Below are 20,897 nucleotides of genomic sequence, written 5' to 3'. Positions count from 1 at the left end.
TAAGTACATAAGTAATACATCACAAGTGCAGTAATGCATTAGTACTATCAGCGTCAAATGAAACCCGAACGGCGGCAAGCCTTGTGGACAGTGCAGTGCCCGCAGTCCAGTTATCAACGTTGACAGACGCGCGCATACTGTTTGGCAGCTCTGCGCATATACGCGTGCCTGTCCGGGGTGATAGCTGGACGGCACGTACTATACTGTCGGGAAGGCTTGCTGCAGTTTGGGTTCAATTTGACGCTGATAGTACATTGCACTGCTAAGCAAAGAAACGACTTTTTTTTATTGGTGAGCGGGACAGAAAGGGTGCAAACACAAGAATCTTTTTATGAACATATCTTTTCTGCCTCTGTGATCTCGCATGTGGTGTGATGGCTGCATGTTGCAACAATATTACAATCTGAAAGCACTGGCCTGCTGCCATACGTGCTGCAGTGAACCGATCCACATTGTCGGTACCGAACATCTGTCTATCCCGATCCACATTGTACAGATGTCCCTTCAGCCTCTCATTTATACAATGACCTGTTTGGCCGTCGTAGTATCTTGCATACGATAACAGTAGCCGATACACCACATTACAAATACAATCTCTAAATATATTTTTGTGTTTGGTAGTGCAACTGAGGGTGGGTCTGAACGGTGTCTAGACCGCCCAGACCACCCCTGTTTTAGAGACGGCTTGTACCTTGTGTGATAACATGGCACCCATTTTAAGTACATGAGATGATATATCTTAGAGGTATCAGCAGACCATCCGAACCAGTATAATCAATTTCGATTTCAGGCATTTCATTACCAATATATTTTGGCAGCACATCGGCGAGTGTTCAGTCCTTTTTGAAAACGCTGACTGTAAATAGATGAAAAATTTGTAAGAGAAGGGTTGTGTTGAGCCGACGTTTCGACAAGGGAATTTGCCTTCTCAAGGCTAGAACAGAACTGATTTCTCTAGCTCTAGCATGTCTATGCTGCGTACACCCTCTTCCATCTAACAAAGGAGGGGCAGGGAAAACTATGGATATGCGGGTGTCGGAGAGAGGGGAAGGAGGGGTGCTGTGATGAATTGTATGAGTGAAGAAGAAAACAAGTATTCCATGAATATAAAGAAAATAAGGAGGAAGTGGTGGTGAGATGAGGATGTACAAGTGTTGCGGAGTCCCGGTTGTCGAACCGGTTGTCAGAAGTTAGCTATGGCAGTTTGGAATTCCTAGACAAAGGGCTTAACTCTCTCATTACCGTGCCGAAATTGTCATTTTTCGTATGTCTCAAGAAGATCGTTTTTACCAGTTTGAAAAGGGCTATAGCACACATTGCGGCCTACGAAATTTTGCACAATGAAGTGCTTTTTCCAAAAAAATATATGTCCAGGGTGCGTACAGGTTCCTGAGAACCTTGACAACCCATAAATATGAAAAACGCATTTTCAAGGTCTTGGGTGTCCTCGAATTTTTTCTCATCCTCGAAAATCTTTTAATTTTCTGAACACTCCCAATCGACACTGTGGCCTCCTTTATGTGATAGATTGATATATCTGCCAAGTCTACCGGATTTCGACCAGTTCTTACGTTTGTACGGTTCTCAGGGAAATCTCCGGGAGATTGTAATTTCTGTGCATGATCTGGTCACATTGACAAAAATGCAGCCCAATCCAATCCAGGCTTTTTGCGAACCTAATGCATTTTATTGCGAATGAATTTAAAAGGCGTTAGTCTAAACGTACAGTAGAATCTTAATAATGTGAAACCGGCAGATATATGAATTCGTGAAATTCCCCAGCAAAGTTCCACTTTCTCCATCGCGCCAAAATTTGGATATTCCGAGCCCTTTTCCTCATTACAGAGGGTCATGTGAACTTTAGTGCCGAAACCGTGGAACGAAAGCCGAGAACAACGTGCTCGCAGCCTCGGAAGGACATGCCCATCCACCGCAGACACTGTCAGAACTGCGGTTATCGTTTGCCACAACTGCTGTGGACGAAGCTGCGGCCGCTATTTGCACGATAATGTGTGGCGACGACATTATAGAACTCCGAAAGTGCATGCGCCTTCAACGCTCTGCAAGTTAAAGCGACATTGCTTTGCACAGTTGCTGCAGACAAAATCGCAGCAGATGTGATCATAGCAAAAAATGACATGGTTTTGAACGCACGTGGGTAACCAGCGCAGGCGGATTGAAAATGAAACCACCGGTTTCCGCAACCACTGCGTGTGAAACCGCAATTGTGGACGTGGCTAACGCAGCGGTAGAGACTATAAAGATGTAAAAAACGCTAAAAGCGTTTTGGAGTTTCTTTCCAAAAAATGAGTAACAATTTTCTTGTCGATTCGTACTTTGGCTATACTTAGATGTCAAGTGTTCAGTCGGCCTTAATTAAGCAAGGCTTTGACCCGTGCTTTTCTGGCAACCGGCTGCATCGTTCCATCTATTTGTGTGTGTCCCAGAAAGACATACGCGAGTTCTTTTGACAGAAATAGATTTTGCTAGCTGTTTTGATGTTGGAAATTTTGAAAGATACAAGTAGTATTTTTGCTCTTTTGAGACTCTCACTTTTAGTGTAGTTGGGAAAGCCTACCCTCGGGTGTTCAGTCACTCCAAGTCAGTATGAGACCACGCAACGCTGATGTTCTCTGAACCCCCCTTGCCCCCCCCTCTTCTGGTGCAAAAAAAAATAGGGGTGAAATAAATCACCAGGACACCCGCCTCCCCTTTCCCGTTGCTGAAATCTCGCACAGCTTCAGAATCCTTGAACTTGGCAGGTATGGATCGGCATTGACTTAACTCCCCATTTTGCAAACAGTAATTTGGAGCGAGTTTTTATGGTTTGGCATCCCAAAACTGCATGAGAAATAAACAACTGCATGAGGAATAAAGTTTGACATCGTCAAACCACAAAAAAATGAAGTGAGAGACTGTTAATGCTCTTTGGGGCTGGCTTCCTTTCTGTTGTGCGAGCGGTGAAGTTAGTGAAGCTTAAGAGTTTAAACTAGACATGTTTGTTATAAATGCAGTATGCATGTACTATATAAGTACAATAAAAATGAGTCAATTTGCCTCGCCGTGGTGGTCTAGTGGCTAAGGTACTCGGCTGCTGACTCACAGGTCGCGGGATCGAATCCCGGCTGCGGCGGGTGCATTTCGGATGGTGGCGGAAATGTTTTAGGCCCGTGTGCTCAGATTTGGGTACACGGTAAAGAACACCGGGTGGTTGAAATTTCTGGATTTCTCCACTACGGCGTCTTTCATAATCATATGGTGGTTTTGGGATGTTAAACCCACATATCAATAAACTAAAGATGAGTCGATTCTGAAAATACTAGAGTAAAAAATTGCGTGTAGAGCAAATGCATTGCATGCTGCTTATGGCCTTTGAAAACCCTTTGACAGGTCCTGGAGAGTCCTTGAATATCCTTGAATTGTTGCTTTAGAAACCTCTGCGAACCCTGTTTGTTGTAGAGCAAACAAAAATATTTTGGATTGAATGGAATTCTGAAAAATGTGAGTTTTGGTCGCCAGCTGGTAAACAGTGCAATAAAAACTCTAAATGTGAAAATAAAAAAAAATCATTCAGAATATACATTTTGGAGATAAGCGACTCAGGAAAAGTATTAAAGATAGTAAATGTTGTACAAAATGTTTCCATTCATATATACAAAGAAAATCATAACCGACGTGCTGCTTTGTTCATGCCATGTGGTGAAGAATTGATCTTTTTTTTTGTGAGACACAAGTGAACTGATGCACTTTTCTCAGTGAATTTTTTTTTCGATAAGAGCTTCCAGGTCTTCTATTATAGGCTGATGCCTGTGATGTGAACAATTCATCTATAAATGAGATGTCCAATGAACGTCGCTGTTTTGTCTAGCGTCACATCTTTCCATGACCCAACTCAATTCGCGTAGGTTGCCATATGCATCCATATGAATATGCATCCAAGCATATTTTTAAAAATTTTGCACATAGTAGTAAAAAAAAGAATATCGCACGCAGTTCTAAAACGTTTTGCACTGCTCTGTAGTTAGGGCCTAGATATGCTCCCGGGGCCTGCGGATGTCTCAGGCTGACGCGATACTTCATTGCCATAAAACTTGAGGCTGAGGTGCTGTCATCCTCGAACTCTACGCTTGTCCTCACTCAATTCATGTGTGGTTGTAAGACAGTTTCTTGTGGCGCGTGTGTTTTTCAGCGCTAGTGCGCACCCATGCCTGTGTGACGACTATGTCATAGGAGTCACTAGTGACACTAGATGCGACCCTGTGTCTGATATTACAGTACATGCACAACCAAAGCCACTGGAAACTGGCTGGAAAGGTCACCTTGACATTTTTAACATGCAGCAATTCGGAAATATTTTTTGAATAAATGTCCCCTTACTTCTAGCAACTGCTCTCTATTGAATAGCTGGCATGAACTTCTGGCAATTATTATTGCTCAACACTGTCAAATTGAAAAGCTGACACTTTAATTCGATATTTGACTTGCTAAGGTTCTTTTCATTACATAACTTGGATGTTGCTGTATTACTGCTCAACACTGTCAAATTGAGAAGCTGACACTTTAATTCGTTATTTGACTTGCTAAGGTTCTTTTCATTACATAACTTGGATGTTACAGAAGCATAATCACGAGAGGCATGCACTTTCGTCAAGTTTGCCAGCTTAGTGCACATTTCCAACACTCGCATATTGGTTCACTCAAAGGTCTGCCTCAGATTTTGGTGCACGTTAAAGAACCCCCGGTGGTCGAAACTTCCGGAGCCCTCTACTGCGGCGCTCTCATAATCATATGGTGGTTTTGAGACGTTAAACCCCACATATCAATCAATCAAACAATTACAAAGGTCTGCCAGAAATTACTATGTTGCCAAAACGGGCCAATTCAATTTCATTCTGAAAGTTGAGTAGTTGAACTAACTACTACAAAGTACTGGGTGCACGAGAGACAAATTTAACATGCCAAAATCGACAATCCAAAGCGTCAATCTCCGGTGATCGATTGGGATATGGGTGGTAATGAAAGAGTTAACTCGCACTGATTTTCTTTGTGTATGTACGATACCCAATAAATTCAAGAGCATCTTCAAGAACATTTGCACCTACTGGCTGGAGTCTATTGAACATGTGAAAAAGGCACGACTCTGTATATTTTCTTTCTCTTGCGGACCGGAAGTCTCACTAAAGAATGTAGAGTTTGAGATTGTTGAAGTTGTATCCTACTACATTAAAATGCTGTGCCACTGCTTTCGGTGATTTCTTTGCTGTGTCCGCATGATGGCCTTTTAATCTAGCAAAAAATTACCTTTACAATTACAATTACAGGCTGTCCTGTTTTGCCAACGTAATCTTTATATGACAATATTAACATTTGTTCATGTAGACAACATTTTCGCTAGTGCAAACTAGGTTTTATATCATGGGCATAATCACTCCCGATGCTTTTAAATATTATGTCATCTTGAATGTGTTTTCAAGTCTTGCATCTTGGATGGGAGCAAGATGTTGGGCAGTGCAATGAGAGTTTACTTTCGTTTACACTAACATATCCTTGAAATTTCTATTTCGGCATTGTAGACCTTGTTTAGGGTGTTGTCTGAGTAATTTCTTTCAACTAATGTTTCTTTTAGGTGAAGTGGTAAACGTATTTACCATCGTCGCTACAGATCCGTCTTATACGCCTCGCTTGTCCATCCAAAACCTTTTGTTTGCAGTGTCGCGGGTGGTGATTAGTGTGATCTAGGTATTGTTGGCTATCTATTGGTTTTCTATAAAGCGTCCTCTTTGATTTTCCTGCTTCAATAGGTACTGTCATCTCTAAGCAGTTATTTGATTGGGAGAATGGTGCATGGTAAATTTAATACTAATGCGAAACTTGTTACAGTGATCAATGAATGCGTTTCGTGCGCTTATGCCATGTTGCCATATAAAGTATATTGTCTATACAGCGGAGCTAGGTAGAAGGCTTTACTTCAGATGATTTCAACAGTTTTAAGAGTCCCATAAAAATGTTGGCGTATGTTGGCGCAATAGGAGTTCTTATGCTAGTGCCAAAACATTTTAGGTAGCGGGACGAATCAAATTCAAAATAATTTAACATAAGAACTAATTGAAGTTACAGGAGGTAAACTTCAGCATTATGTGTCAGCTCGCTTCTTATGAGTGACTTTGACACCTCTTTAATTCCTTCAATGATAGGTATATTAGTATACAAAGAGCATCAGTAATACCTCATTAACTCAAATTTGTAAAGACGAGAGAAAATTTTGAGGTATACGAGTTTTCGAGATGAGCAAAGTTGGGCTAATGGCCGGGTGAAATGAGGGCTTTTAAGAAAAATGACTACTACTTAACGGCTCTTCAGCGGCAGCTTCTAATCTTTCTTCTTCTGCAGGTTAAAAATAAAAAAAATAAAAAACAGCACACTTTAACTGGCTGGGTTTTGCCGCATTGCGATTTCATTTAGCAGAGGAAAGCTGCCTAATGCTCGTCTGCTTTGCGGTCGTACTCGGGCCTAGGAAGACGTCCTCCAGCTGCATGATGCATAGCATCTGTTGATCTTCCCTTCCACTGCACTTGACCCTCTTTCGAAGCAAGTAAAGCAAGCACAGCGAATTTCTCGTTTCAGAAGATGTCGGCACCTCTCAAGGTGGTTCATCATCGCTGTCGTCCCCGCCATCCCCTACGTTAGTTAACCGTTTCAATGACTTCGGCGTCTTCCATTCTTCCGGTCACCACCACATCGTTCTCACACAGCGTGTACTCCAGAAAAGTCATGTCATTTTCGGCGGAACTCTTATCTGTAAGCTAGATGACCTCTTAACTAAGTTTCTCACAATCTGTAAAGTCATCTGTACAGGGGTGCAACATCCGTGCCGATTGTGCCGATTCGATACAATTTCCAACTGTGTTACCAAGCTGCGCCAAAAATCTGAAGTTTGCTGAAGTTGCGCCATGCTGCGCTAAAATGTCCAGCCAGCCTCAAAACTTTTCAGGTGCGCTAATTTCCGCGAGAAATGCAGGCCATGTCAGCCGCCTGCAGTTTTATGCCATCCATCAAAGCGCGCAGAGACCAACTATAGTGCCTAGACTGTACTTCAAATATGACCAGATAAAGCAACAATGCTGAGTGCGTTGACCGCAGTGGATACCTATCGGTGGGCGATTGAACTTCAAGACGAAAATGCATTGCTTTAGCCACCAACGCTTTGCGGGCAATGTAAATTGCTTTTCTGAAAACGCGTCTATGACTTTTAGGAACTAAAGTTGGAAGCGTATGGCGCGTTTTTCTCGCCCAAACAAGCTCGACGTGCTGTGAACGACGGCTTTTCAAGCGATCACTTCGATTGCCTTTAGCAGTGGCACATAAAACTTTTTCTTTTTGTTTATTTTGAAGTTGTGTCGTCCCGTTCGTGGTCCTGGCGATAGATATCTGGTACCGTCGCTGGGTGAATGGCCACGCGCCTTTGTTAGTTTACTTGGTCGAACGCACTTTGCAGCGAAGCCACAGCAGCACCTAACCCCTTAGTCAAAGAAGAAAATGGTGGGAAGTGGAGGGAGCTGTAGTGGTTAGAAAATTTCTTGGCTTTGGTTGTAGCCCGTAGTAAAGAATGCTGCTTAAGCTACTTTTGCCGCAGTACACTGGTCCCCAGCGGAAAAGCGTATTGAGATTTGGAAGGGGACGTTAGCGTTATTCATGGGACACTGCGCATTTTGCTAGGTTACTCATGCGTTTGTTCGCTGTATAATTTTGAGGAACAGTATAGCAACTGATGTCTAAATAAGCCACTGGCAATCATATAAAGCAGTCTGTGACATTTTTCCTTCCCTAAAAAATGAATTGTGCGCCAGTTTTCTTTTTCGCCACCCCTACTACTCTGTTTTACGAGTCTCTCGATTTTCAAGGTCGTGAGCTTGGCAGATTCATATTTAAATTCACAGATACTGTCAAATGATTTGACAGGCACAGCAAATGCTAATATGGACTTCATTACTGTTTGCTGAGTGGGGTGGTTCAAGATACTACTTTCATTGGAATAGCAGTTCTCATGTTCACACTGTAAAATTTAGGTGATGTTGAATGGTTTATAAATTTTTTTTTTATATGTAAGCCTTTTTACTTATACTGCTGCAAATTTGGTATTTTATGATAAAAGAAGTCTCATTTTTTCCTCGTAACCTGCTCCAAATTTGGATTTTAGTGCTCGAAAAGTAACACTTTGCTCAGTAACGTATGCTGTCGGGCTACTTGGTGTATAGCTGTGTGAAACATCGTTGGCGCAAACTTGAAAGAAGATGAAAGAAGAGTCTCTTTTGTCTCCTTTCAAGTTTGTGCCAACGATGTTTTACACATTTTGCTGCTCTGAAAACTGCTCCAAATTGTGTTTCGGCTATTGCATCCCTGTCTGTATCTTCCGTCTCTGCTTCTGGCAAGCTGGCTGCACGTGAAAACCCAGCTTGCACAAAGCAGTTGGTGATAGCTGCTTCGTGAACTTGCTTAAGCGCTGCCGAGAAGGTGTACTGCTCTTAGCAGGTCTATTTCATAGCTTTTGGCATTTTAAAAAGACAATAAAATTTTGTGGAGAACCCCAGGTGGTCGAAATTTTCGGAGCTTTCCACTATGGCATCTTTCATAATTATATGGTGGTTCTGGGGTGGCAATCAATTTTGTCGAAAAGGCTCCTGCAGTAGATTTTTCGGGTGACTTTGAGGACACCTTGGTCCATCGGCTGCTGCACAGACATCATATTACCAGGCAGAAAGTCGATGGCCATTGCCTTCAAGTTCTCCATTTTGCCGTAGCCTGGGCAGTTGTGGACAATGAGCAGGACTTCTTTGTTTTTTTTTTTTTTGGCCATTTTGTTATCTATAGCACGAACGTGTTCTTCGAAAAGAGTAGCAGTCATCCACGGTCCTCTATTCGCGCGATAGACGATGTCATTCGGCAGTCGTGCATTTCTAAAGCACCTAGGTTTTAAAAGCTTTGCCACTTATGAGTAACGGCAGCTTCTCTTCACCTGTGGCATTTGCCCAGAAAAGGACAATGACCCAGTCCTTCTGTTGTTTCACTCCCGAGCACACTCCCCTCTTCGGTGTGGATGTGTGGCTCTGCAACATTTTACAAAACAGTGCTGCCTCGTCAAGCTTGAAAATGTTGCTGTCGTTGTAACTGTCCGGCAACTCGGCGAGCCAGCTGCTGTGCCAGTTGTCGCCAGTGGCTGTGTTGACAGTACCGCTCTCGCCGTGAACTGACTTGGACACCACACTGTTTCTTTTACAGCGAAAGCTGCTATGTGATCACGGCAAGGGTCGCTTGCGGTGCCGTAGTCCAAAACCACTATCGCACGAAATAAGAAAAAAAAAACTTTGTAAAAAATAAGAACACTAAAGACACTGCGGGATTTGAACTCTTCTTGCATGCTAGCCCAGTTTTATATTGCCGAGCTATGCCAGTGCTTAAAGCTCCATTGCAGACTTGCCTTAGGCAGGCTTTATGTCAGGAAAGGAATCCTGTTAGTATGAGCAATAAAGCGTTTTAAAACAGCAAAGAAACTACCAGGCGTGTCACAATGCAAATAGCATAACGAGTGGGTCGTGCAATGCTCCAACCCATTACAAAAGCTTGTTCTTTATCTTGTTAACAATGGTACATACCCACTTCAGATATAATTTTTTATCGTCGTCAGCCACTGCATGAAAAATTAGCACAAAATTCCTTGCAAGTGTGTAGCGGATACCACACTTCTCGAAAGAATGACGAAGGATAACATAGTGAATGCCGGCCTACTGCACAAAAATTGTTTATTTATGGCATAATGGGTACCCAGCAAGTGTGCTTGTAGCAGTTACTTCAAGAGTGTTAAAAAAAGGTTCTGAAAATCCACTCTACCACTTTACGCTGTGACAGTGCTGCGAGTTCCACGCAGACCTGGCTTTTTTTTTTAAGCGATCAAACCAGCCACTGCTGCAACTAAAGTCCGTGTGCCCCATTTGGTTGGTAGGCCAGAGCATCTGCCTTCTCCATCAGCATCGTTGTGGTGACGCTTAAGTTGGCCGCTCTGGCATTTTGTAGCCATACCATCAACGCCAATTCAACGTTTGGGAACTTCAACCTTCAAACCCACTTTCGCTGGCTGGAGAAGCTCTGCCGAAATCCATCCAACCCTTTCTGCTTGTTTTTCAGTGCCTACGAATGCGTAGACAAAGGGATGCCAAATTTCTGTCTGATGCTCGATTTTGTTTGGCCTCCCTTCTCCACTTTCTGAATTAGGGCAACCTTTTTTTCTAGTGTAAGCGACTCGCGTTGCTTCGACGAGTGAAAAATTCGTACCACTTGGTTTGCGCAGATGAATGGAAATCTCACCTTGGAAAATCAGAAGCAGTGCACTCACAGTCAGCAAAAATTTCGTCCAGCGTGGTTTGCGCTGATAAACGGAAATAACACTTCAGGGAAATTCATGTGTGCTGCACAAAGCGAACGAAACTACGTCAAGTGTGGGCAGAGGGCCCCCCTGCTCAGCGCATATGTCACCTGACCAGAGGTGCAACAGCTGCACCAATTGTGCCAATTTGTATACGAATCCCAATTTCTGAGCTGAGCTGTGCCAAAACCATGAAATTTGCAGCAATTGCGCTACGCTGCGCCAAAATGCCCGACCAGCCTCAACATTTTCTCAGTTGCGCTGATTCAAGTGAGAAATAGAGGCCATGTTGGTCATCTGCAGACAGTTTGCATCATCAATCAATCCAAGCACGCAGACCCTAAACCTAAACCGCGATGTCAGATATATTCCCATTAGGTCAGGTCACTCACGAGACGTGATTGACCAGCTAATGTAACAAAGCCGCGCGCCCATCTGATCTGCAGCGGATACCTATCAGCAGGACGACGCAACTTCTGGACAAAAATGCATTTTCGTAGCCACCGTTGCTTCGCAGTAAATATAAACTTCCTAGTCAGTAAACATGGTTATGGCATGTTAGCACCTAAAGGTACAAACGCATACCACGTTTTTCTTGCGGGAACAGAGTTGACGTGCTGCGAACGATGACGTTGCCAGTGACCACGTTGGCCGTCTTAGCAAAGTCACATAAAACATGTTTTTTTGTTTTTATGTTGCGTTAGTTGCGCCGTCCCGACGATAAATATGCACTGCTGTCGACGGATCATTGAGTGCGTGCGGTTACTTTATCTGGCATGACGCGTCTTGCAACTGAGCTGACAAGTTGTGGCCTGCACCTAACCCTATCTTGAAAAAAAAATATATATATATATATATATATATATATATATATATATATATATATAATGAGATATAACAGACAGTAATGCCAAGGAATGTACAGGGGAAGTTATTAACATTAATGGAATGTAAATAAGAAGAAAGAAAAGTGGATGAAAAAATTACCAACTGTAAGCAGGAATCGAACCTACGACCTTCGAATTACGCGTTCGATGCTCTAACCACTGAGCTATTACAGCGGCACTCCCTCCATCCACTTTTTTGGGTTTATCTGTGAATTTAGAAGTAGGAGCGACAGTCAGCGCCATCTATAAGCCAAACAACGAGTGTGAAAACACTCTTATGCGCATGTTTGGCGTCACGTAGCACGTGAACTTATTATGAGCGGGCAGTTGATTAATTGTCCCTCTTATACAACCTAAACACACCAAGTCTGCCAGTACGAGACCCTCGTTCAATGAAATAAGGGAAAGAAGTGTATACCTAAGGGCTCGTTTTTCCGTGTTTTTAACACAATAATAATGAGATATAACAGACAGTAATGCCAAGGAATGTACAGGGGAAGTTATTAACATTAATGGAATGTAAATAAGAAGAAAGAAAAGTGGATGAAAAAATTACCAACTGTAAGCAGGAATCGAACCTGCTGTTCGATTCCTGCTTACAGTTGGTAATTTTTTCATCCACTTTTCTTTCTTCTTATTTACATTCCATTAATGTTAATAACTTCCCCTGTACATTCCTTGGCATTACTGTCTGTTATATCTCATTATTATTGTGTTAAAAACACGGAAAAACGAGCCCTTAGGTATACACTTCTTTCCCTTATTTCATTGAACGAGGGTCTCGTACTGGCAGACTTGGTGTGTTTAGGTTGTATAAGAGGGACAATTAATCAACTGCCCGCTCATAATAAGTTCACGTGCTACGTGACGCCAAACATGCGCATAAGAGTGTTTTCACACTCGTTGTTTGGCTTATAGATGGCGCTGACTGTCGCTCCTACTTCTAAATTCACAGATAAACCCAAAAAAGTGGATGGAGGGAGTGCCGCTGTAATAGCTCAGTGGTTAGAGCATCGAACGCGTAATTCGAAGGTCGTAGGTTCGATTCCTGCTTACAGTTGGTAATTTTTTCATCCACTTTTCTTTCTTCTTATTTACATTCCATTAATGTTAATAACTTCCCCTGTACATTCCTTGGCATTACTGTCTGTTATATCTCATTATTATTGTGTTAAAAACACGGAAAAACGAGCCCTTAGGTATACACTTCTTTCCCTTATTTCATTGAACGAGGGTCTCGTACTGGCAGACTTGGTGTGTTTAGGTTGTATAAGAGGGACAATTAATCAACTGCCCGCTCATAATAAGTTCACGTGCTACGTGACGCCAAACATGCGCATAAGAGTGTTTTCACACTCGTTGTTTGGCTTATAGATGGCGCTGACTGTCGCTCCTACTTCTAAATTCACAGATAAACCCAAAAAAGTGGATGGAGGGAGTGCCGCTGTAATAGCTCAGTGGTTAGAGCATCGAACGCGTAATTCGAAGGTCGTAGGTTCGATTCCTGCTTACAGTTGGTAATTTTTTCATCCACTTTTCTTTCTTCTTATTTACATTCCATTAATGTTAATAACTTCCCCTGTACATTCCTTGGCATTACTGTCTGTTATATCTCATTATTATTGTGTTAAAAACACGGAAAAACGAGCCCTTAGGTATACACTTCTTTCCCTTATATATATATATATATATATATATATATATATATATATATATATATATATATATATATATATATATATATATATATATAAGATGAGGGAGGATAGGTTGCAGCGGTGCTTGAAAATTTCTTGGCTTCGCTCTAACTCGTGCAGTACCGTGGTTAAGCCACTTTCGCCGCAGTACACCAGTGCCCTGAGGAAAAGTGTACTATGATTTGGAAGGGGTTTTTACCACTAGTCACTGCCCTGAGGAAAAGTCTATCATGATTTGGAAGGGGCTTTTACCACTAGTCACAGGACACAGCTCATTTTCTTCAATTACTCATGCATGTATACGTCGCATAACTGTGAGTACTAGCATGACTGCAGACTTCTAAAAATGTACGGGCAATCATTCGGAGCACTGTATGACATTGCTAGTTCTTGGGTTAATGTGCTTTTAATTGTACAGTGATGAACTGGGCGTACACAAACACAGAGCGCAGATTAAGAACTGTTTGATTTCCAGACATTTTCCTCGCATTTATACATGGATAGGCATCACAGAAAGCCTGATGCATTATAAAAAGGAAATATTCACATGGGCACGCATATGAAAATTTGAGTTGATTTTATAAAATGAATTGTTGTTTTTTGAAGAAAGATTAATAAATGGTATGCTGATACATTCATTGACGTGTCCCTGTATCATTATGCAAGATTGAGTTCCGACTCATTAGATTTTATCACGAGCTCAGGGCAGAAAACTGCGCAGCACTTTTTTTTGCCTCTCTTCTTCTTAGTTTCAATAATCCCTGGATTTTCAAGGTTGCCAGTTTAGATCCGCATTTGGGTTTGCAGTCTGTCAAAGTATTTGAAAGATGCGGCAAAGGCTAAGGTGGACTTTACCATTGGTTGCTCAGTTGGGTGGTTCAAAATACAACTTTTATTGAAACAGCAGTGGTCGTATTTACTCTGCACGATTTAGGGGATGTTGAATGGTTTGTACTTACTTTTTTTGTGATTGTATACCTTCACTTATTATACTGCTTCAAATTTGGTCTTTCGTAATAAAAAAATAGATTTTTTTTTTACATGAGCATGCTCCAAACTTGCGTTTTAGTGCTCCAAAAGCAAATTTTTGCTGCTCCGAAAATTGCTCCAAATTCTACAAATTCTATTTTTGCTGTTGCACCCCTGCTTGAGGTGGTGCAGGGTTGCTTGACACAGTTGATATACCGTGAGGTTGAGACTTTGTGTGCACTACGTGTTAACAGAAAGCATTGATGTAGTGGCAGGCACGACTAAATAAGAAAAAAAATAGGACTTCAGGCGTAGCGGCATTGCACAAATTTTGTGAAATGGTCTGGAGCCAGATTTTTCGTTCCACTCCCAGTCAAGATTTCGTGTAATCTGCAATCCGACCCCAAAAGGCTTCGATATAAAAGGAAAAATATACACGGGACATATAAGAAAATGTTCGTTGCCGGGGCGATTTTGGACAGCCAATTTTTCCAGATATGCAAGCTTAAGGTGACAAGACATTACTGTACATCTAATGCTACCAGAATGGCCTGATCCGAAGTATTAGTGTTTCATTAATGTTATTTGTTATTCGGATGAAATGAGGTGTGTCCTGATCAAAGGATGGTAGGGTGGATGGTATGTTTGATAGATGGTAATTTAGAAATTTTGATAGTGTCCCCAGTAGGTGTATTGTTGTTGGACATGATAGGTCTGCCTGGAATTTCCGTGGTAAGTAGTTCATCTATGGAAACGTTATAACTCTTTTGTAGGAGATAAGAGTGACCAGCTTGTTTTGGGGCTTGAGAAACTGGTCCTCGGAGGATGTGATTAATTCCCTGGCTAAAAAACCTGTTATGATGTGTTGTAGGCTATTACTTTATTCTTGAGTCAGGTCCGAGGCTAGTTTTCGATTTACGTATTGTTGCTGAGATGTCTAATAGCTTCTATTTTTATATTTCGCTACCGGCCAGATTACTCTACTACCACCCTTGTTTGTTGGTTTTATGAAAATGTCCCGCCTGTTTGAAAGTTGTTTCTAGACATCCTGTTCTGCATAAGTTAAATTATTTGGCTTTCAACTCTGTTTAGTAGTACTCGGGATTTCTCCAGAAACTTGTTTTATGTATATTGATGCAGCTCTTGGCATTAGGTATTCTGTATCTGGAGTCTTGGCTAATGGAGTCATGGCTAACGTCTTTCATGTCTGCCTTACAAAAAAAGATTCCTTTATGGTCAAACATTATATCTTTGTGCAGATCATATGCATTCACTGCGTGGGGCAACGTGTAAGGCCATGCTTCAGCTGATCTATAACATCTGGACTTTGTGATATGTCCACCTCTTGGATTTTGCGTTCTTGGTGTCGCACCGTGGTTGCAGAATTTGGTGCTGTGTTCATTGAACTATATAGGCTTATGTTCATAGCATGCACTTATCCGTCATCAGGAATTCACGTTCTATAAATCTGGCTAGTTCTTCAGTCTCCTCTTCAGATGATAGTTTGGTGCTATTAAGTTCGTGGGCCATTAGAGAAAGCAGATTTCCACAACATCCTTTTAAAATGTCTATTAATGACAAAGATGCACTTTCTAATATGCTGTTCCATTTCTCTAATAGTTTAGGTCGTAGGGTACCAATAGCACATCGGGCCTTAATTTTAAGATCTTGCAAAATTTCCTTTTCTTTAATGTGTCTAGAGTATTTCTTCAAATGCATTCTGTAAATTGCTTTGCGGTGGCTTTGCAATATTGGAGAAGAGAATGGAATTTACAGTTACCTTCTCTGCTCTAGGTGTTCGTCATTTGTGTTTTGAGTCGGGCAGACCTCTGGAGCACAACGTTTTCAGGTGGTGTTTTGTTTTGTGTTAAAGTTAGGTCCAACCCAATGCATGTTTTCGCAGTGCTTTGCTTGCTAGCGTTTTTATGTCTTTGTAGGGGAACTGTGTGCACACATAGCCTTGAAAGTCGTTGAAAATCCTCGAATTTTTGTCGTGTAAATGCGCATGAACCCTGTGGAAATTACTAGAAGCACTTTCGATTACCCCACAGACAGCAAATACCTTCGTATCCATTGATGTTCAAAGGTAAAAAACTGCTTTTTAAATGTGAATTGTTGTTTGAGTCTTTAAAAGATGTAAAGAGTTTTCAAAATTGTATATTTAGCTAACCCATAGCATGGCCTCAGAGTAGAGGTTGCTGCTGCAATTGCTACATTAAAGTAGTGCCTGCCTCGTGACCCTTGGACACAAGGGTTGTTGACAAGGCATCGTGTTGCTGTCATCTCTCCGTAGTTTTGTAATTATGACCGCTTGTCATTGGTTCTCGTAACACGCGTCATGTCACTGTCGCAAGGAATTTCAGGCCCCTATACAGCCACTTAATACCACCATTTTTCACATTCTTTATCACTTCCTGGCGCTCTTTGATGGCTTTTGCACCAAGAAACACCATATGTCATAGAGTTGAAGTTAGCTTAACAAAAAAGGGCCAACTTTGAAGATACAATGAACCAACTTGCCCAACAAGAAGTTTTCATAAAGATGTTAATTGTTTTTGAAAATATGAAGCTGGCAGTTGGGAATTCGGGCAGGATCAAACAGGACAACTAAATGGAATCTTAGCAGGGTAAGTTCAGTTTCGAAGCCCGGTGCACAAGAATGCGTAGATTGTATATGCAGTAATACCCCGTTAATTCAAACTCGCATATCTAGAAAAATTGGCCAAGTCGAAATTTTCTGTGGCATCGAACATTTTTCTATACATCCCATGTATATTTTTCCCTTTGTCTTGAATTATTTTTGGTCGGATTGTGAATCACCTGAAATCTTGACTGGGAGTGGAACGAAGATTTCGTTGCTAGACCATTTCACAAGAATCGTGCAATGCTGCGGCGCCTGAAGTCCATCGATATTTTTCCTTATTTAGTGGCACCTGCCACTACATTGATGCTTCCTGCGAACGCGAAGTGCATGAAGTCTCTGCCCAGTGACATATCAACTTTGTCAAGCAACCCTGTGGCATGTTATGTGACACATGCACTGAGGAGGGAAGCCCACGCTTGGCATAGTTTGTAACGTTTGCTTTGTGCAGTGCACATGATTTTCTCTGAGGTGTTATTTCCGTTCATCTGCGCAAACCAAGCAGTTCGGATTTTTCACTGACAGTGAGTAGCAGCAACTTAGTGTGAGTGCGGCAAGCATGGTGTGGAAGCAGTGCATGTCGCCAACACTAGAAAAAAAGGTTGCCCTAATTAAGGCAGCGGAGAAAGGAGGCCGAACAAAATCCAGCATTATGCACTAATTCGACATCCCTTTGTCTAAGCTTTTCACAGTGCTGAAAAACAAGGAGGAGGTGCTGGATTGATTTTGGTAGAGCTTCTCCAGCCAGCAAAAGCGGGTCTGAAGATCGAAGTTCTCAGACGTTTAAGTGGGTTTGATGGTATAGCTGCCAAGTGCCAAAGGGGCAAACCTTACCTTCACCACAGCAATAAGGATGGAGAAGGTAGATGCTTTGGCCTTGCGAAAATAGGACACACGGACTTCAGCTGCAGCAGTGGCTAGTGCGGCGAAACCGAGCTGATTAAAGTCTCTCATACACAATTTTTTTTCTTTTCTAAGCTTACACAAGAAGAAAGATTAGAAACAACGGCTGAAGAGCTGGTAAATAGTAGGGATTTTTCTGAAAAGCACTCATTTTTTCCTGTGAGTAGTGCAACACTGCTTATCTTGAAAATTCGTTTATCTCAAAATTTTTTCTGGTTTTTACGACTTTGAGTTAATGAAGGTATTACTGTACCTTTTTTTTTTTTGTGAGGATTTGTTTAAAGAAAGCTAATGACTCTTAGGGGGCACCATGGCTGTGAAAATTTTTTTTTGGTGCAAAGATGTGTCACAATGTCTGTGTAATATCCAAAGAAGGTGGGAATTTTCCACGAAAATTCTCTTCAATTTAATGAATGCATATGTATTTCTGAACACATTTCATTAGAAGCATGGATGTGCATTCTTTTTAGTGGCTGTTCCACCACCACTGTGATTTTGGTCCACAGACAGCAAGGGCTTGTCCAATTATCATCTTTCACTATCAGGAGATGCTTGCTCAAGACGTTACAGTGTACATGGCCCTCTTTCCCACTCCTTGCTATGCCTTACCCTCTCTTCCCCTTTCCACCCAATTGGTTTTGGCTTTGTGGGCTCCTGCTCTTTCTTTTGTTTCGCTCTTATGAGTACTACTAATTCAAAATGTATGTCTGTTCGTTGATTTTGAATAATTTAAGCTTGTGCCAAAGGAAATCGATGTACTGTGATATTTGTACACAGCTTAGACATAAGACATTATTGTTTTTATAACTGTGCTGACATTCGATTGCTTGCTTTTTTGTGGATGGAGTCAGCAGTGTGACAAAAGCTTGGTCGTGCCACTGCACAGCCTTTCACGGTCCTTGTTCTGTGCAGCAGAAGCGCAAGTGCACGAGGCGCGAAATGGCCGAGCTGAAGGTGAAGCGGCAGGCATGCCTCGACCAGATTGCTGCTTGTCTGGAGGAGGACAGGTAAGAGTGGTGGCACTGAAAGGAAACAAATCTCGAGAGACAGAATCAGGACTTGCTGCTGCAGCATTCTTACCAGCTTGTCTTCAGATTATCTTCATCAAAGAAAAAGTTGAATCCATGTGTCAACATTTTAAGTTCACAGGAGCAATTTGCTTACTGTTTGCTGGTTTTAAAAGTGTGTGTGTGTGGCCTGTTTTGTAGCTTAAGCAAAAGTATTGCGTTGTTTCTACATGTTCTTAGAAAAGATTTATGCTTCAAATAATAGTGTAATCAAAAGCAGTGCATGTCCTCAATTTTATCCCTTTAAATCTCCCACCGGATGTATTGGCCATATTTGTGTTTTTTTTTTGTTCAAAAGCTCTTGATTTCATGCTTCGCTTTTATAAAATTGAGATATCTTGTCAATTGCAATAATAGAAATTACTAGCTTAAATGAGTAGTATGCACTCAACGCTTGGTAAAGATTTTTTCAGAAGGTTACAAACATGGCTTAAATCAAACAAAATGAAGCGGACATTTGCTTGCAACGAGTCTTGACTGGTATTGTATCAGTGCTGTGATATTTTCTGGAATGGGAGGGGTGCATCAATTGCACTGTTTTTCTCCAAACTGCCCTTGCTGTGCCAAAATGACGTTTTAATACAATTATTCGCGCAATCCAGAAGATCATAGTTTCTGTTCAGGCATCATTATGCTCACATACACTGGTGATGGGAATAAACGGAAACATTGTGGTGTGTTGTTGTTCCCTATTCCTTTTCATGCGGCTGTAGCCTAGTTCGAACTCAGATTTGTCAAACCTTGATGTTTTAAATTATTGCCTATGTCAAAGAGATAAGAAATGCTCTTGCATTTCCCATGCAAAAGCATAGGGGTGGTGCACATTTACATCAAACTCCTGCATAGGGAACTATCCACTATATAGAATGCTGAACCATGCCTAAACTGAGAAAGTGCATTCTTTCTAAAACACACCGTATTTATTTGCGTAATGAATGCACTCGCATAATAAACGCACCCCCAACTGCAGTCGTCAAAATATAGACTTTTTTTGCCTCCCGCGTATAAACTCACCCCTACATTCGTCCACTGCAGTCCCACTAACTGACACATGGCCCTCCTTGCCCTTTGTATCTCTTCTGTTCCTTTATTATGGCGCCGACCCCCCCCCCCCCCCCTCGGGCACATCTGCTCGCTCCCTCCTCTGCTTCGTCCGCTGCCATGCGCCGTAGTGTTTTTCTATCTGTACGTGGCACGTACCCAGTCTTTCTTAGTTATCTATGTTCCACAGTGGGGTTCATGAACAGTGCGAGTGTAGAGGACATCACAGCTGATAAGCCCACAGCGAGCGAAGGTCACAAAACTGCCCACGCAAGCACGCGGTCGCTTCCTGAAAAAACGAAACTTTAGAGCCCAACCACATGCACGCAATTTTCAAGTGTCGAGAGGATTCGCTATCGCCATGGCTGTCGAGAAGGGCCAAAGGTTTCTGCAAAAGTTTTGGAAAATCAGAAAAAAAAAATCGCTTGTCGCTCAGAAAACATCGCAACTATTTCCGCAACATAGTAGCATCCCCGATTCTCACTTCGGTTGCAATTTGCTCTTCGTACTTGTTATCACTGCATACTTCAGGGAACGCAAGATATAGGCTACCTTTTATACAGTAACTTCTCATGTGGACAGCGAGGCGGTGGCCGTATTTTGTCATTAATCTTGTTATGGACGGTTTGTCTTGATGCGTTGGTGGTAGTTTGCTGCAATGTTGGTTACTTGCTACAGTGTCAACAGCATCGTTGCGGTCGTCGTGCGAGAGTGCCGCGAAGTTGGCACATTGCATCGTAGCACACGCTTTGGGGGCTCTTCAAGATAACAGCGGATACCACTGTTGCGGTTATATGATTGCGAGAAAAGAAAGCCACGAAATGCTTTTATGGCGTGAACGGGCAGCGCAAGGACAGCTTGCAGAAGAAAGCGCCATCAACCACCGAAGATGAGTGAAATGCTACAAAGAAGATGTTTCCAAACAGTGTATCCGTATGTCAATTATGAAAGGCTGAGAGACCTAACTTTTTTTTTTTTTGCATAACCGCATTTTTCGCTCATCCCGAAAAAGGTTTCATAAAATTTGCCCCTCATAATAAATGCACCCCAAGCTTTGCTCCGATTTTTCGAGAAAACAAGTGCGTTCAATACGCAAGTAAATACAGTATTCATCGGTTCTTGGCGGCGTTCTAACAAGTTTCGATTCCTAATAGCATCCAGGTGATGAAAAGGCTGATCTGGTTTGTTATGCAGTGCTTAATAATGTGCTGGTAGGATAGTTGTGAGATCTGCAGGTCTCAAAGGCCAACTCTGGCGATCTTTTTACCATGTGAA

At 42.0% G+C, this 20,897-nt stretch overlaps 1 protein-coding gene across 6 annotated transcripts in view; it reads left to right on the top strand.

Annotated features, from left to right (window-relative positions):
* Positions 1-20,897, top strand: part of LOC119173573 (ribosomal biogenesis protein LAS1L) — a 282,454-nt gene that overhangs the window by 49,989 nt on the left and 211,568 nt on the right. For 5 of the 6 annotated variants that reach the window (XM_075896362.1, XM_037424380.2, XM_075896361.1 and 2 more), the window contains exon 6: positions 18,427-18,521. In XM_075896362.1, coding sequence (XP_075752477.1) covers positions 18,427-18,521 — 95 coding nt within the window. The remainder of the gene's footprint in view (positions 1-18,426; positions 18,522-20,897) is intronic. The other variant, XM_075896360.1, reaches the window with a different exon arrangement.

This window comes from Rhipicephalus microplus, chromosome 5, assembly GCF_043290135.1.
Source record: "Rhipicephalus microplus isolate Deutch F79 chromosome 5, USDA_Rmic, whole genome shotgun sequence".
Taxonomy (NCBI): domain Eukaryota; kingdom Metazoa; phylum Arthropoda; class Arachnida; order Ixodida; family Ixodidae; genus Rhipicephalus; species Rhipicephalus microplus.
The sequence above is the reverse complement of the archived record's forward strand: the minus strand, read 5'-3'. Positions and strand labels throughout refer to the sequence as shown.